The sequence below is a fragment of the Mesoplodon mirus genome, assembly GCF_964341445.2.
Source record: "Mesoplodon mirus genome assembly, chromosome: 3".
Lineage (NCBI taxonomy): Eukaryota > Metazoa > Chordata > Mammalia > Artiodactyla > Ziphiidae > Mesoplodon > Mesoplodon mirus.
This window is the reverse complement of record NC_138978.1, coordinates 50,924,542-50,940,661: the sequence shown is the minus strand read 5'-3', so window position 1 is coordinate 50,940,661 and position 16,120 is coordinate 50,924,542. Positions and strand designations below refer to the sequence as shown.

The 16,120-nt window shown below is 45.4% G+C and overlaps 1 protein-coding gene across 1 annotated transcript in view; it reads left to right on the top strand.

Moving 5' to 3' along the window:
• Positions 1-16,120, top strand: part of PLPP3 (phospholipid phosphatase 3) — an 85,606-nt gene that overhangs the window by 52,119 nt on the left and 17,367 nt on the right. Inside the window, exons 3-4 of the mRNA XM_082611934.1 lie at positions 6,920-7,200; positions 7,606-7,663. Coding sequence (XP_082468060.1) covers positions 6,920-7,200; positions 7,606-7,663 — 339 coding nt within the window. The remainder of the gene's footprint in view (positions 1-6,919; positions 7,201-7,605; positions 7,664-16,120) is intronic.

Genomic DNA, 16,120 nt, shown 5'->3' with positions numbered 1-16,120 from the left:
AAGGATGAGGCCTGAACCACAGTGGTGGTAATACAAGGGGAAGAGAGAGACAAGAATGGATGTGAGACACCTTGCAAATGTGAGATGAACAGAATTTGATGACTGCGGGGTAAAGGAGACGGAGGGGTCTAAGATTTCCTGTCTTTGCAGTTCTATGTTTGGTGGCATCTTGAGTAGAAATGAAGGGAAGAGAAGTGAGGTTTGGGGCAGAAGTTAGAATGAGTGTGACTTGGTCAGGTTGACATGCTGATAACATCGGCTTGATAGCTAACTAGTTGGATGATTTGGCAGAAGATTGGAACAAGACTGATAAGGGTAAATGGTAAGCTGAAACTAGAGAGAGAAAGATGCCCTTTTGAAGGTCATCTTCACAGAGGTAATCATTGAAGCTATTGGAGCAGCTGAGATCACAGTGAAAAGGCAAGGATACAACCTTAAGGAAGACCTACCTTTATCTGGTAGAACACCAAAGTGGAGCCACTGGAAGAAGAAAGGTGTTTGAGAAATAGGAAGAAAAGCACAGTGGTGATACTAAGGACGTTTGGAAATTCAAGGTCAAAAGGAACGAGAGGTAGGCAGTTGGCAATGCTACAGAGAGAACTCTCAGGAGACTCTTGCATGGATAGACAGAGCTGGTCATCTAGGAGACACACGGCTGTGAGTCCCTGACTTTGGAAAATACGATGCTTCACGCTTCAAACTGCCTTCCTTGTAAAGCTTGCAGGCTTAGGGCAGCCACTACTGATTTCAACCATTAATAGCTTCTATGGTGACCTCTCTCTGGCTTCTTTGCTGTCCATTATTCTAGATATTGGAGTTTTGACCTACGCATAAAGCCCAGAAACTCCACTGGTGGCCTTGGACAGATTTAGGTTCCCATTGCCTTTCCCGATCTGTCAGGCGCTGATCTCCTGCCAAGAGGTTGAAGACAACCTAGTGGGAGAAGATGGGATATTAAATTTCTCATCAGTTATTTCTCGTCACGAAAGATACTGCATTTTATGGTAGTAGATGGAGCATTCAGCTCAAAGAAAACACAGCTACATTTATCTCCATCCTTAGAAGCAGGACCGAGATACGTTACATTTTTCCTTTCCCTTGGGACTGAGAAATAATGTGAAGAAAAGGATTCTCCATTATTCTCCATCATTTAATGTTTGTTGAATGAATGAATCTCTTCTGGGCTGAGAGAAGTTCATTAATCCACAGAGCTGAGCTGGGAAGGGGGAGCTTGGTGCTCTGTGGCTGGCAGGGATCTAGATGTGCACGTGCCTGATAGGGTTACGTGACCCTCCCAGGTGCTCAAGGAACGTCTGTCTCCCTGGAGACATCCATCCTGCCACCACCTGCTAGGGCTTCTAAGAGAAAGCTAGCTTGATGCCATTGGACAGAACACAGGAGACCCAGGCTGCAGCGACAGCCCTGCCACTGCCCATTGCCTTGTACCTGAGGGTGATTCAATGGCCTCTCTGGCCTTCGTCATACTCACTTACAAAGTATGGATAATAATTTAGTAATCCATAGGGTGTTGTGAGAAGCAGATAACACAGTGGATAGGGAAATGTTTTGTAAGCCATAACAGGCTATGCAGATGTTATCATTCAAGCAGATCAGAATATAGGGAAGTTTGTCCTTCGAACTCAGCAGGGGAAGAAGATGAGTTCTCAGGCTCTGAAAGACGGATTGTTGGGACACTGTGTGCAAAAGTCTTTTCTTGGGAAAGTCTATAGAGTGGACTGTTGTAAATAGCCCTCGCTGCCTGGGATTTAGACTTCCCTTCTGCTTTGTTCCCCTGAAAAAGACATCCTAGATAAAATGGTCAAAACCAACATCTCCATACTCATATTTTCTGGTTCTACCCTGGAGGGGTGGTACTTCCACATTCTTTAGTGTGGAATGTTCCTTTCCAAGGAGCTCTTAGAACTATCTTGGAAAAGATGTACTTGTATAAAAGTACAGGCATTTCCTAGAGATATTGCAGGTTCGGTTGCAGATCATCGCAATAAAGTGAATATTGCAACAAAGCGAGTTGCACGAAATTTTGTTTCCCCAGTGCATGTAAAAGGTGTGTTTACACTAAACTGTAGTCTATTAAGTGTGCAAGAGTATTGTCTCTAAAAATCAATGTATATGCCTGAATTAAAAAGCACTTCATTGCTAAAAAATGCTGACAATCATCTGAGGCTTGCGGGAGTCATAAGCTTTTTGCAATGGAAACAGTAAAGACCACTGATCACAGATCACAATAACAAATATAATAATAATGAAAAAATTGGAAATATTACGAGTATCACCAAAACGTAATACACAGAGACACGAGTTAAGCAAATGCTGTTGGAAAAATGGTGCCTATAGACTTGCTTAACGCAGGGCTGCCACAAACCTTCAGTTTGTAAAAAAAAAAACAACAAAACAAACAACCAAAAAACCCCACAATATCTGCAAAGCACAATAAAATGAGGTATGCCTGTGTTAATTTTTTGTTTCTCTTTTTCCAAGGGCAGAAATAAAAAACAATGTTTGCATGGCTCTTCTGCTAGGTGCTAGGCATTTGATATACCACCTTCTTGAATCCCCTGGCAATCCTGCCAGGTAGAGATTACTCTTTTTTTTTTTTTTTGAGCTTTTTAAAAAAAAAATTTTATTTTATATTGGAGCACAGTTGATTAACAATGTTGTATTAGTTTTAGGTGTACAGCAAAGTGATTCAGTTATTCATATACATGTATCTCTTCTTTTTCAAATTCTTTTCCCATTTAGGTTATTACAGAATATTGAGCAGAGTTCCCTGTGCTATACAGTAGGTCCTTGTTGGCTATCTATTTTAAATATAGTAGTGTGTACCTGGCAAGATATTACTCTTATTTCATAGACAAGGAGACCTAAGCCCAGAGAGGTGAAGTCACTTATCTAGGTCCAAGGTAAGAGATGGGATTCAGACCAAGGTTTTTCTCGCTCCAAAGTCAGTGCTTCTTTCACCACCATGTGCTCTCTTCTTTCCAAAATGTCTCTCCTAATGTTTTTCCAAATTTCCCCTCCGGAACAGTTCAGTGTTTGTGAATATGTGGCCAGTTGAGCTCTTGTACACCAGAAAAGACAGGAAGAGGAGCTGTCGGAGAGCTGGAGACTCCCTCCCTCCAGACTGCGGCCATTCTCGGGCAAGGACTGATTGACTGATCCCTTTCTCTCCCCTCGTAGCTTAATTGCAATGCTTTCCCACTTTATTAGTTTCCAGATTCCGTGCCAAGTGCTTTAAAAGGCAGGTAGGGGAGAATTCTTCTCTGCTCGCTGGCAGCCTGCCATCACCCCCAGAATCTGTTGCTTGCTGCTTCAGAAAGGGATCGACATTGAAGGCATTTTTCTCAGCCGTGAAATTTACATATCACAACCTTGCTGACTGAAGCAGAAATGAGGGCTCCAGGGGCGGGACTATGGGCCCAGAGTGGGGACAGAGCCTTTGCAGGGGGGAGAGGGAGGGGGAGGGAAGAGCTTATTTTATTACCCGGGAATAAAAACATTGTGAGTAATGAATAAAGTCCGAAAGCAGTAAATCTGGAACTCCAGAGTTACGTGTGTAACGTGTTGGAGAACAATTTAAGCCCTCGCCTCTTCTGCAGAAGTGAGGTATTTGGGCAGCCCGAATTTCATTTAATGGTTTTTTAAGGGTTAGGATTACAAGAAGCCAAACCCGGCTGGTTCATAATGATGATTTATGGCTGTGTTGTCGACTCCCCGACCCTTCTGTACAAGGAGATGGAGAAAATACATAATTTGTTGCTCATTAACTCCAAGATCTGTCAGGGCTGCCCCAGAAGCCATGTGGTCCTGGAGTCATGTGTCTGCTAAATGGCTTCAGCCTGGTCCTGTCCTCGAAAATATGCAGTTGCCATTCTACAGTAGAAATTGTTTTTAATAACAATAGAAATAATAAAATGATCTCGATGTATTTCTTCTGTGGGTCTTTCAACTTGAGAGTCAGAATATCTGGGCTCTGTTCTTAACACTGTAAGCTTACTAGCCTCACATCCTTCAGATAAGTCACTATTTCTCAGTGCCTTAGTATTCCCACCTGTAAACTGGGTATATTGTCTTCACATGTTGCAGATTAAATGAAACTGTAAGTTGCTAAAGAAACATAAAAGATTGCTAGTATTATTAGGGTTGTTATGGGGAATTTGAGGGGCCATCAAATATTCTCTTTGTCATCTTCCCATGAGAGGAGGAAGCATTTTAATTAGCAGCTTGCTATTTGCAAGACTGTGGCACTGAAAACTGAAGTTTTAGAATGAAGGAATGTTAGAGCTGAAAACGGTCCTTGAGGTATAATCAAACCCTTTCTCCCTAAGATGGCTGACACAGAGAGGTGACTCCCCTGAGATTCATCAATAAAATGACGTAAGAGATGCTGATATGCAGTGGGAACCCACATGTTCTTTTTCAGCATCAGATAGGAAATCACGCTCAGGCCATGCCAATTTAGAAACAGTTTCTTAATCTGTGGCAGTGGATGGTTCAAGGAACTCAGGAGCAATCCAAGGGCAAGGATCATTCATGGGGCTTTGGTTCCGCTCCTTGCCTGTGGTGTCATCTCCGAGGAAATACCGTTCCTCTGCTACTGCTTATTACCTTTGTTTGGTTGGGAGGCTACTGGTGGAGGTGGCACAGGAGAGCTGGGAATAAATGTCTTCGCAGTTATGAAGGAATGAATCACGGAGTCTAGCACCCTCATTTTGCAAATGGAGAAACTAAATTATCCCAAGTCACTCAGTGAGTAGGGACTTGAGCCCTGGCCCCTTGACTCCTAGATTAGTGCTTTTCCCCCCTATGTCTAAGGTCACGTGGGCATGATTTATAAATAAAGAAGAATAAGAAAGAGAGAACATGATGGTGGTAACAAACATCTGGAATGTGTTAGCCTGTAAGGTTACATAGGGTAAAAGTATAAACAGGTTCAAAACGGGGAATTAGACCATGAATGGTAGGAAAGAATGCTGGGTGGAGAGTTAGAACACCTGGGTCTAATCTTTAGATGTGAGTTAATTTGGACCTCAGTTTCTTCCATATATAATGGAGCCTTTCATTTATGACTGGCTAGGCTTCTCAGATTTTAATCTCTGCAGCATGTTGTCAAAGGACTCTTAGTAATGTTTAGAGGACATTTCCAATTTTGCAATAAAACAACTGTGAGGACCACCATCCTGCTCCCTTTCATTCGTTCATTCAACTGATCGTCCTGTTCTCCCAGGGAATGGCTAAGCCAGGATGCCAGACCGGACTGACCTTTGATCATCTCTCTCTAATATAGAGTCATATGATCTAGGAAACTCAATATGATCTAGGAAACCAAAGGGTAGCACTTAAAAATATCAAGTATTTATAAACACAGAATCACTGTATAAATGTTAGCAGTGCCGGTAGCTGTTCTCATGACTGCACCTGCTCGCCCCTGGGCCCAGCTGGCATTTCATGGCCATCCTCCCCCCCAGACTTGGGAGCCCTGGACTTGGATCAGATCCCTAGCCTCGATGCCTTCCCCAGCTGTAAAAGAATGACAGGACACTTTGAGAAGGACTGCCCGGATGTGTCAGTCTATTGCTTCCCTTGTGGTTGTGAACATGCCCTGAAAGGGCAAGTGTGGCTCATCAGCCTTCCCTGTGAGGAAGTGTGAAAGGGACTTTGTGGTGAGTGGTGAGTTGAACATCGCTGTCCCTGGACCCTGGTTGCATCCAGGAAGTGGCCAGGGCTGTGCTGTGGAGTTAAGACAAGGGCAGCAGGCTGTGTGGTGGTGCATCAACAGCACAGAATTGGTCCTTGGCTGTGTAGGCAGCATAGGCGTTTGAGTCAGCTGCCCACCCCCCATTCTTAATGTAAAACCCGATAGTTTTGGTTAAGATGCTTCCCCTCCCCCAGCGTCAGTCCACCTCCTGGTGGTCCTGAGGAGTTCATAAAATAAAGTATATAAAAAATAAATACTGGTATGCAATAGATAATCAATAGTTGGTGGCCCCCTTTTTAAAAATTTTTTTCTTTTTAAAGTAGTGATAAATCACCCCTAAGCATTAAGGAGTAGGCACTGTGGGATGGAGGAAGGGTATGAAAACCCAGACTTGCTCACTGTCCTTCAGGATGGAGGAGACAATGAAGGTGGCCTTGGGCATTCACAAACTCTGAAGTAACTTGTATAAAAGTTTCTTGGTTTGTAGGCCAGTGTTCTTTTCATCATGCCCTACTTCTAAAGAGTAAAATGAAAGAATCACTTTCTATGACCCAGGGCATTTCCCATCCATGTTACCACATTTCTGGCAGTAACTCTGCAGAGATTTAAGTTATTTCAGAAGGACGCCAGGTAGGTGGCAGAGCCTGGATTCAAACCCAGGACTGGGTCTGGGGGCATTCGCCCTTTCCCACAGAAACCTCGGCCGTGGCTCAACATGGCACAGACTGAGGCCCGGTGTAATGTTAGATCATTGTTGGTGATCCTTTACCCCAAATCCCAGAATTTGGAAATTTGCTTAGGCCCTCAGACCATGACCTTGATTCTTCAATAGCTAAGTCATTATTTGTCTCTCTCTTTGTTTTTAAATATATGCGTATGTGTGTATATTTTTATACATTATATATTTTTATATATTATATATTTACATATAAATATATTCGATTGCATATTTTTCTTGTTACAAAAATACTATATGGCCACGTAGAACTTTTTAAAAAAAGGAAAAAATGACTGTGTTAGCACGTTAATCTTTTCTCCTATGCATATTTATGTCTGTATACTTCTTAAATAGAAAATTGGGATTTTCTAGATTATAACTTGCAGTTATGTACAAATATCTCTTATGTCAGTAAATATCCTTTACAGCCTCACTTTTGTTGATGGGTCTTGATACTGCCTAACCCCCCATCCATTGTCTTTCAGATCATCACAGGGGAATTCTACCGCATCTATTACCTGAAGGAGAAGTCCCGGTCCACGATTCAGAATCCCTATGTGGCAGCCCTCTATAAGCAAGTGGGCTGCTTCCTCTTTGGCTGTGCCATCAGCCAGTCCTTCACAGACATTGCCAAAGTCTCCATAGGGCGCCTGCGTCCTCACTTCTTGAGCGTCTGCAACCCTGATTTCAGTCAAATCAACTGCTCCGAGGGCTACATTCAAAACTACAAATGCAGAGGCGACGACAGCAAAGTCCAGGAAGCCAGGTGAGACCCCACCTCCCGTGGCACTGTGTCCATGCCTTTGCTGTAGGCAGTTCAGTGAGCACCTACTTAGTAGGGTACCAAGTTCAGAGCTGGGCCTCGGTTTAGATGGGTGAATAAAGCAGAGTCCACATTCTTAAGGAACTCACAGTCAGATGATTAAGACAGATTGTAAATAAACAATTACAATAGAGCATTGCTAAGTCCATTCATTCATTCATTCTTTCTTTGTTCTCTTTATTCACACATTCATGGGTGCCTGCTAGGTTCCAGGCAATCCACTACCAAGGATGCAAAAATGAACAAGGCAGTGCTGCTCTCGGGGTCACAGTCTAGGGAGGGAAGATGCACAGACATGTATCGGGGATATGAATACGGCCCTTACACTGCCCTCTCTTGCTCTTACAGGAGGTCCTTCTTCTCCGGCCACGCCTCCTTCTCCATGTACACCATGCTGTATTTGGTGGTAAGTACTTTGATTCCAGTGGAGTCCAGCCCCACCTTAAATCCTGTCTGTGCAAAGAGCCATCAGAATCGTTAGGGACAGACTTCGCTGAGAAATCTTTGAAAAAGAGGTTAGATAGAAGAATTAGCTTCTATTCTGAGCCCTGCCACTGACTTAGCAGAAGTTGTTTCACTTTCCAGACTTTTCCCATTTTTCAAATAAAAATAACATTTACCATGGCTGCTTGATAAGGATTGAGCACCCATTTTGGAATGATTAAGTGATAAAGACACTTGTATAACATTTTATGGTAATAAGCACCGTTTTCTGAAAATCCATGAACTCAGTTGATCCTTTCAGAAGCCTTATGTTATAAGTAATATTATCTCTACTGTGGGAAAGGATTACTAAGTAAGTCTTGGAGAATTAAAGCAAACTGCCAAAGTTTCTGTAGACACCAGAACTATCGCTCAGATCCATGCCTTCTGCTCGAATTCCTCGTAATGTTCTCCGTGCCATTCCTCCCCCACCCTCTACTGATGGAAGGGCTTTAAATATCATTATGTGACTACGGAGTGATTTTGAGTTTTACAGAATCCTTCTGCATCCCTGAGCACACGTGACCTCATAATAGCACATTGAAGTAGGAAATCCTTGACCCCATTGCCCAGATCCGGAGACCAAGGCCCAGGGAGGATCAGTAGTGTGTTGGAGGACCTTCAAATAGTGGTAGAGCCATGGTCTGAGGTCCCCTGTTGGCCTTGCCATGCTATGCTTCCTGGAGATGCCGGGATGGTGCAGGTGAAGCGCCTTGCTCCCCTCCAGCTGCCACACAGACAGACAGCCGCTGGTCTGTTTCTCTTTGTCAATTAAATATGGTCCCACTGCCTTTCCTTCCCCCTTGAATGAGGTCCGTGTGCCAAAGCACTTCCTACTTTTGGCTGCTTTGATGGAGTTCAGAGCGAGAAGGCGCTGAAAGGTCAGATGTAGCTCAGAGGAGCATAAGCTGTTTGGAAAAAGAACATTTTGATTTCAACTTATTTGAAAAGCATAATTAGGAGTTGGAAAAACAGCAGAGAGGGTTTTTTTGTTTTGTTTTGTTTTTTCCCCCAATCCTTTCCAAGTCTGGAGGCCTCCAGGCTTCCTGTTACCTAGGATACAGAGCTAAGAGGTAGGCCCCAACCTCTAAAAACATTAAATGTGGATTTTAAAAATTCACAGAGAGCCCTTCCCACCATTCTTCATTTTTTGTTGTTGTTGTTTTCGTTTTTGCTTTGCTCTTAGGAAGGACAATTTAGCAGCAATATTTTGTTTCCTGTTCCATTTATATTTTACTCAGGCCTGGAAGCAGTTTTACAGAATATAATTTCAGTGTTTTGTAAAGTAGAAGTGCTGACAGGTTTCTGGTACCTTCTATGTGCCAGGCACTGTGTCGCACTCATGCTATACCTTTCGATTCTCTCAATAACCCGGTGAGATGTGTTTTGATTACACTGTTTTCAGTTTCAAACAAACAAACAAACCTGAATCTAAGAGGTATTTGAAGGCTGGTCCTTATGACCCCAGCCTTGTTGTATGTTCTTTTCATTGTGCTGCATGACAAAAAATAAAGCCAAACAAACCTCTGCAGGATAAACTTACAGAATATAAGCTCCAACCCTAATTTCAATGTTGCTTGAAGGTGACCTGCCTTTCTTCAGATCTGCTTTAATGAGTGAGATGCCCCCCTACCCCCAGCACCCATCACCTCCTGGAAGCTATGATTATAGCAAGAGCTCTCTGCGGGGGTGATGGGTGAGGAATAGATTGTGATTGAATGTTTATTTGCATCTTTGAGGGAGGAAAACTTATAGTGCCTGTATATTCCAGGAAGGAAGGAAGGGAGGGAGGGAGGGAGGGAGGGAGGAACGAAGAAGAAAGAAGAGAGCCTCCTTAATCCTTCATCTCTGAAGCGTATTTTTACACACACTCCCCCATGCACACACCACACACTCTTCAGAGCTCTTGCAAACATACACACATTCACAACTCACAGACACCCACATAGACAACCGTGCAAACCCAGGGCTCTCCTTTTAGCTCTAAGATTATCTTGTCTTAAAACAACCTCTGAAGGTAAGGGCTAAGAAGTAAGGAGGACAGTGCCCTTCGACAGGGCTCCTTTTTATGTGATATTACACAGAAATCTCAACTCTTTGAAAGTCCAATTTGCAAAGCTTTCTAAAGGAAGTTTGAAGAACGCCGTTGCCTCCTGTCTGGGGAAGTGGGAAATCCTGCAGTCTGTCAGAGAAGCCCCTAGACTCCTCCCACAGGGCTTTTATATTGGGCTGCAGGAAGTGCAGAAGCTGCACTCGGCCTCCCACAGAGCCCCATGGGCTTTTATGAAGGCAGCCTGTGATCCGCAGCTTCTCTGGAACCTTGGGGAGAAGCCCGTTTGAACCAGCTGGGCATGGCATTGACAATGTTTGCCTTTAGAGTTGGACAGACCTGGGTGACTCTGGCCATGCCAATTAAATACTAGCTGTGGACCCGGGAGTTGATTACTTAGGTTTCGAACCTCAGTATACTCATCTGTCAAGGGGAGACAATTGTGTCTGTTTTTGCAGAGTTGTTGCCACTTTTCTTCTCTAGGCCCTGCTTTCCCCATCCGTCAAATGTAAGAGTGGAATTAGAAGGTGTCTTCTGATTTCTCGGTCTCTGTGGTTCTATTTAAAAGCAGTTTGGACTATGTGCTGAAAGAGATGATGGGATGCACTCAGACACAATTTTGCCCAGGTTCCCATGGAGTTCAGAGAGTGGCGGACCAGAAGTGCCAGCCATCCCTTCACCAGGCCTTTCAGTACCAGCCACCATCTAGAGCCTCCCGTGGCTTTGGAGGGCGCTCCATATTAGGTTTTGATTTGTAAAATGGGTAGCTTGGAAAAACCATGCTCCAAACACCAAATTATCTCTGGGCATGGAAGCTTAAGCATGAGGTTAAGGCTTGTCAGAGATTAATGCAAATTCTAATCAGAGAAATCCCGCAGCCTATATACACATAAACGGTGCTTCCTACCCTTGAGCCCTGGTCTAAACTCCAGAGGATCACATCTGGATTGGCCCTGCACCTCCATGGTCAGGGATTGAGGATGGCCTGGCTGTCTGGATAAAATGGCAACACAGGAGCCAGGCACCAATTCACATAGCACACCTGGAGTTAACCTCTGTTGTACCAGACATGCTGCTGCCTTCTGGGGCTACTAGATGAATCAGACCTGGGCCCTGCCCTCAAGGAACTCACCTATGCTTTCAACATTCATCATTCAGCATGTATTTAGTGAGTGGCTATTATGCACCAGGCCCCATGCCAGGGGTGGGAATAGAGCGATTGGCAAGGCATGGGCATGGCCCTTGGGGAGTTCAGTCTAGAGGAACAGGTGGACAGTAACGGTAGTCTGGTCCGTGCTGCAGGAGGGCCCGGTGTGTATAGGTTATTATGGAAGCTCAGAATTGTGGCACCCTAGCTAAGCTGGAGTGAAGGGCAGAAGCCGGGGAAGGCTTCCCTTAGGGTGGTCACGGGCTGGTGGGAGGGTTGGAAGGACTGCCCGTGCACAGGTGGAAAGGAGGGTGGTGACGTGGGATCTGCAGGTGTTCAGCTGAGTAGGGCTTTGATGGCCGGTAGGAAGCAGGGCGTGGAGGGTGCAGTGAGAGCCGAGAAGACCCTGGGGGTCCTCAGTCCCGGCTCCTCCTTTTGCAGCTCAGATCAGGCAGCAGCAAGCTCGAGTGAGGCCTTTCTTGGACTGCCGAGCTCCTCCCCTGGGAACCTGCACCTCGCCCCTCCCCTTCCTCGGGACACTTTGTCAGAGAAGCCTTCCCTGGACGCCCCCTCCTATACTCCCTAACTCCCTTGGCAGCCTTATTTTTTCCCCCAATTTCTCACCATCTGACATGCTCTTTGTGTATCTCCACCAGATAAATTATCAGCTTCATGAAGGAGAGGTTTTTGGTCTCTTGATTCACTGCAGTCTCTCACTTCCCCAGTGTATGATACTTAAGTATGCAATGAATGTTTGATGAACGAATGAATGGATGGATGGGTGAATCCCATGTCTTTTGACACTCCCAGGCCGTGCTCCTTTTCCATTCCAATCAGAATTTTGTTCATCTCCTCATCACTGACTTGGTAGATCACAAAGGGCCTGTGTGATGTAGGGAAGGCCTTTGCTGCCTCTTTGCTGAACTGTTTACCTTTGGATTCTTCACTGTGGTACCCGTGAAAGCTGTTGATGTGTCAGAGGGTTTGTTGGGTACCAGGGAAGTGGCTGTGCTCTGATAGCCACGTTCTCTGGCCTCTGGTTGTTAGTCATTGAGCTTTTGTTCAACATGTTTAGAATCCTGGAGCAGTGGGGTCTGGTATGCCTACGAGACATGCCCACAGATCCTGGGATGTCTGGTGAAACCCCTTCCGGGAACAAGATTGTTGTTTCCAAGGGGAAATAAACCACAGCACCAGATGTTTTTCCTCTTCTTCCTGCCTGCCTCATCCATCCATCCATCCAGCAGTTTCTGAGTACCTGTTCTGTGCCAGACCTTGTGTGAGCACCTGGGGACACCAAAAGAACTCACATTTTGTGAGGAAAGCCTGAAAAATATTTAAATAGTTGCAAAGCAGTTGGCTAAGTTCTCTGATAGGGGTGGACTGAGGGATTGGAGCCCAGAGGAAAGGACTATTAACTCTGCTCTGAGTTAGTTCACAGGCTCTCCTGAGCTTAAGATCAGGTCAGAGACTCTTCTATTCTAACTCTTACAAAAGCTATATACCTGTGTTTGAGACGTGCGTGCTCTAAAAGTGTGTGACAGGTGAATTAGAGGAGTCTGAAGTTCCATATATCCCATTCGGGTTGTCCTTTAGTCCATGACGCCTGTATAGTCCCCTCAGATTGCTTCTCCAGAGACAGAAGTCCAATACAAAAGACGAATACTTGACATGCAAAGCACTAATTCCCTAAGGAATCCAGGTGGTTCTGTGGTTAGAGCATGGACTTAAAAGAGGCAAATCTTACTCAGTGGAAATCATGGCCCATTGTTACCTTGAGCAGGTGACATGGCCTCTCTTGGCCTTGCTCTCTTCATCTGTAAAATGGGTACAGTGGTGTCTGCCTACCAGGATGGTTGTAACAATTGCCGGGGATATAACTTAAAGCACCTCACTCGGTGTCGAAGTGCAGCAAACCGGTAGTTTCTTTCTCTCCCCCTGATAGTGGCAGAAAACAAGATCCGATTCCCTTCTAAAGGAGGAGGAAAGTCCACTAAAAACTCCTCTTTGTCCTGAACATAGTTGAATAACTTCCCAGTTCTGCACCACGTAGAGTCACCAGGCACGTGAACCTGAGCCATGGAGGAGATGGGAGAAGGGAGAAAGTTTCTCCCGTGGGTGTCAGCGATCTGGACAGACTTCCAGGAAGAAAGAGGGCAGGGACAGAGGAGGGACAAAAGCCTCCTTCTCACTCTTAGCAGAGAGCTCCCAAGAGCAATGGAAATGAAGCCAGAGGACAGTACAGACCTGTTTCACCGGTATGCAAATTGTGTAATGAAACACAAATGACTTAGCAAGAACCAGTGAGACTCACCCCCGTCTGACTTGCTGGTTCAGCCCCGAGCTGGCTTGAACACAGCCAGATCTTTCTAAGGAGGTTTTGTTGGAATTCCACAGGATCCCAGTTTTGAAGCTCGGACCAGGAAGAAGAGAGCTCCATTTCTGGAGTGAGTTCTGTGTGCCGAGGACTTTCATTTACATTGGGGGGCGGGGCGGGGAAAGACATACACCTTTCTATTGTAAACTCCATATCTACAATCAGCAGTTTTATTTTAGCAACTGGAAGAAAAATCTTAGTCCCAGAAAGGGGCTGAAAGATTATATTCTTTTTTTGTGAAGGAACTTATTTTATTCATGTCTGTGTCTTTCACAGAGTTTTGAACAGAATAGATGCTCACAATATATTTTTTTTAAGTGAACAAATCTCCTTATGTTACATACGGGAAAGCAGAAATCCAGAGAAGCATAGTGCCTTGTCCAGGGTCAGACAGCTGGTGTGTAGCAGAGAAAAGATTCAAATCCAGTTGCTCTGTTTGCAAGTCAGGCACTTTCTGTGGCATCACACTGATGTACAGGAAGTGGATTCTCTGAACCCAGAGGCCTTCACACAGGTGGGGAATTAAAGACAGAGAGGACAGGACCTCAGGGCTGCAGATGCCCAGGAGAGGTCTAGCTGATTCAGGCTTTCTGGTTTTGTCCAGCTGTGCTCACCCCTTTCTTAACCACCCTTTTCAGGGTGCCTGGGACTTTGCTGAAGCCCCTGCAGGAGCTTTGATTCTGTGAGAGACTCCTTGCTATTTGGTCTAGGACAGGGCATTACATCCTTGGGGCCACAAGGTTTGACTCCCTCTCCTGAGTAAGGGTTACATGCCCCTATGGAGTGGGAATGAATGGAGCCTCCTGACCCACATAGTATCCCCAGGTCAGGTTTCCAAGGGAGCAGGGTGTTCCAGAATGTACTCACTGATTCTGGTGAGGCCCGAACCTCTGGCCTGGAGTGAGGGACTCTTGTGAACTGGGCTTTCAACTGGCAAAATCCAATCCATTCAGCACTTAGATTGGGGTGGGGCAGAGGGTGTTATCAGATCCTTTGATCAACCTCAAAGCCTGTTGCCGTCAGCTGACTTTTCAAATCTAAAGTAGTCCTTGGGTGAAAGGTCATTGTGCAATCCCTTTCTTTAGTAATTCACTTGTTTTGGTGAAATCAACAGAGTCACTGAGTCAATCTCATCTATCAAAGCGAAAGGGTGACATCGATTTCTATAAAGAGTGCCTTGAGTCCCTGTCTCATGCCAGGCAGGGTCCTGTGATGTCTCATTTGATCCTGGCAACCCTGAGAGGGAGATGTTGTCCTGCCTGTTTCACAGAGAAAGAGACTGAGGCTTAGAGAAGTTAGTAAGTGGTAGAGTTGGGACTGGAATCAGGGCTGTCTCACCCCAAAATTCACTTTGCTACTGCTGTGCCCCAGCTAGACACCAGGATCCACCCTGAGATCTTGAGACATTTCTCAATATATGTGTCAGTTACTGATGGATTTGGGGGCGCGAGCTTCCGTCTGCCCACTCATTCCATGCCTGACTGCTTCCCGAAGGGATTCTTTCCCCCAAGATGGCCCCTCACTTCTTTCTTATTCCTGAGCACTCCCTTTCTGAAGCTATTCTGATGACAGATCTCTTCCTCCCTCCTCAAGTTCCTCTCATGTATTTGCTTTTTTCTTTTTCTTTTTTTTTTGCGGTATACGAACCTCTCACTGTTGTGGCCTCTCCCGCTGTGGAGCACAGGCTCTGGACGCGCAGGCTCAGAGGCCATGGCTCACGGGCCCAGCCACTCCGCGGCATGTGGGATCTTCCCGGACTGGGACACGAACCCGCGTCCCCTGCATCGGCAGGCGGACTCTCAACCACTGCGCCACCAGGGAAGCCCTGCTTTTTTCTTATATTAAGCTCCAGCCTTCAGTATCTGAGTCAGTGGAAGGGGAGATGTGTGCCTCGTCCGGTTGGGAAGCCCACCCTTCCTCTGTCCCACCCTGATCTCCAGGGCCGGTGACCTAAAGTCTACATGGAGGGGGCAGGGAGAGATGGAGGATTTTGAACAATCATTTTTTGAGGACCTGCAGATTTTTAAATTGAGGGAAACGAGAAAACCTTGAGGTTATTAGGTCCAAATTAAGAGAAAAAAAACCATGGTTAGAGAATAAAAGCATCTGTTTTTTGAGCAGTACGTGGTGCCAGGCACTTAGCACCAATCTGTGCTACAGCCTGTAAGATAGTGGTTGTTACACTTGTTTTAGATGGGCGAAAACTGAGGCTCAATATGGTTTTTCTTTTTCTTTTTTTTGGGGGGGGGGCTGCACCCTGTGGCTTGAGGGATCTTAGTTTCCTGACCAGGGATCCAACCCACACCCTCAGCAGTGAAAGCATGGAGTCCTAACCACTGGACCACCAGGGAAGTCCCCAATGAGGTTTTTCTGGTGAAAACCTGTGCCCTTTCCGTTACCCACCCCGCCCCGTCCATTGCCAAGACTGGCTGGAGGAAGGCCAGACCATGGTGGTCACACTGCCTATGGACTAGTCCTTCTTCCCTGAACTTGCTGTTGTTCTAAAGACCGGGTTGAGTTGGAGCTGTCAACATCATCCCCATTCTCATTCTCAAAAAGGAAGAGATTTCTTTGATTCATGATTGTAGAATCTGCTGTTTGTTGGGTCATTTCAGCAGAAATGAGGGAGTAGCCTTTGACCTGCAGATTATTTTTTTCTGGTACTGAGTACCTTGCTTAAAATCATTTTACACCATGGCTTACAGCACCATTTCCCAATTGTGATTTATTAGGTGGATACTCTGTAAAAATAATGTCTTGTAAGTGATGAAAACAAGGATTTAGTATTTACCAATGTTTTTTAAAA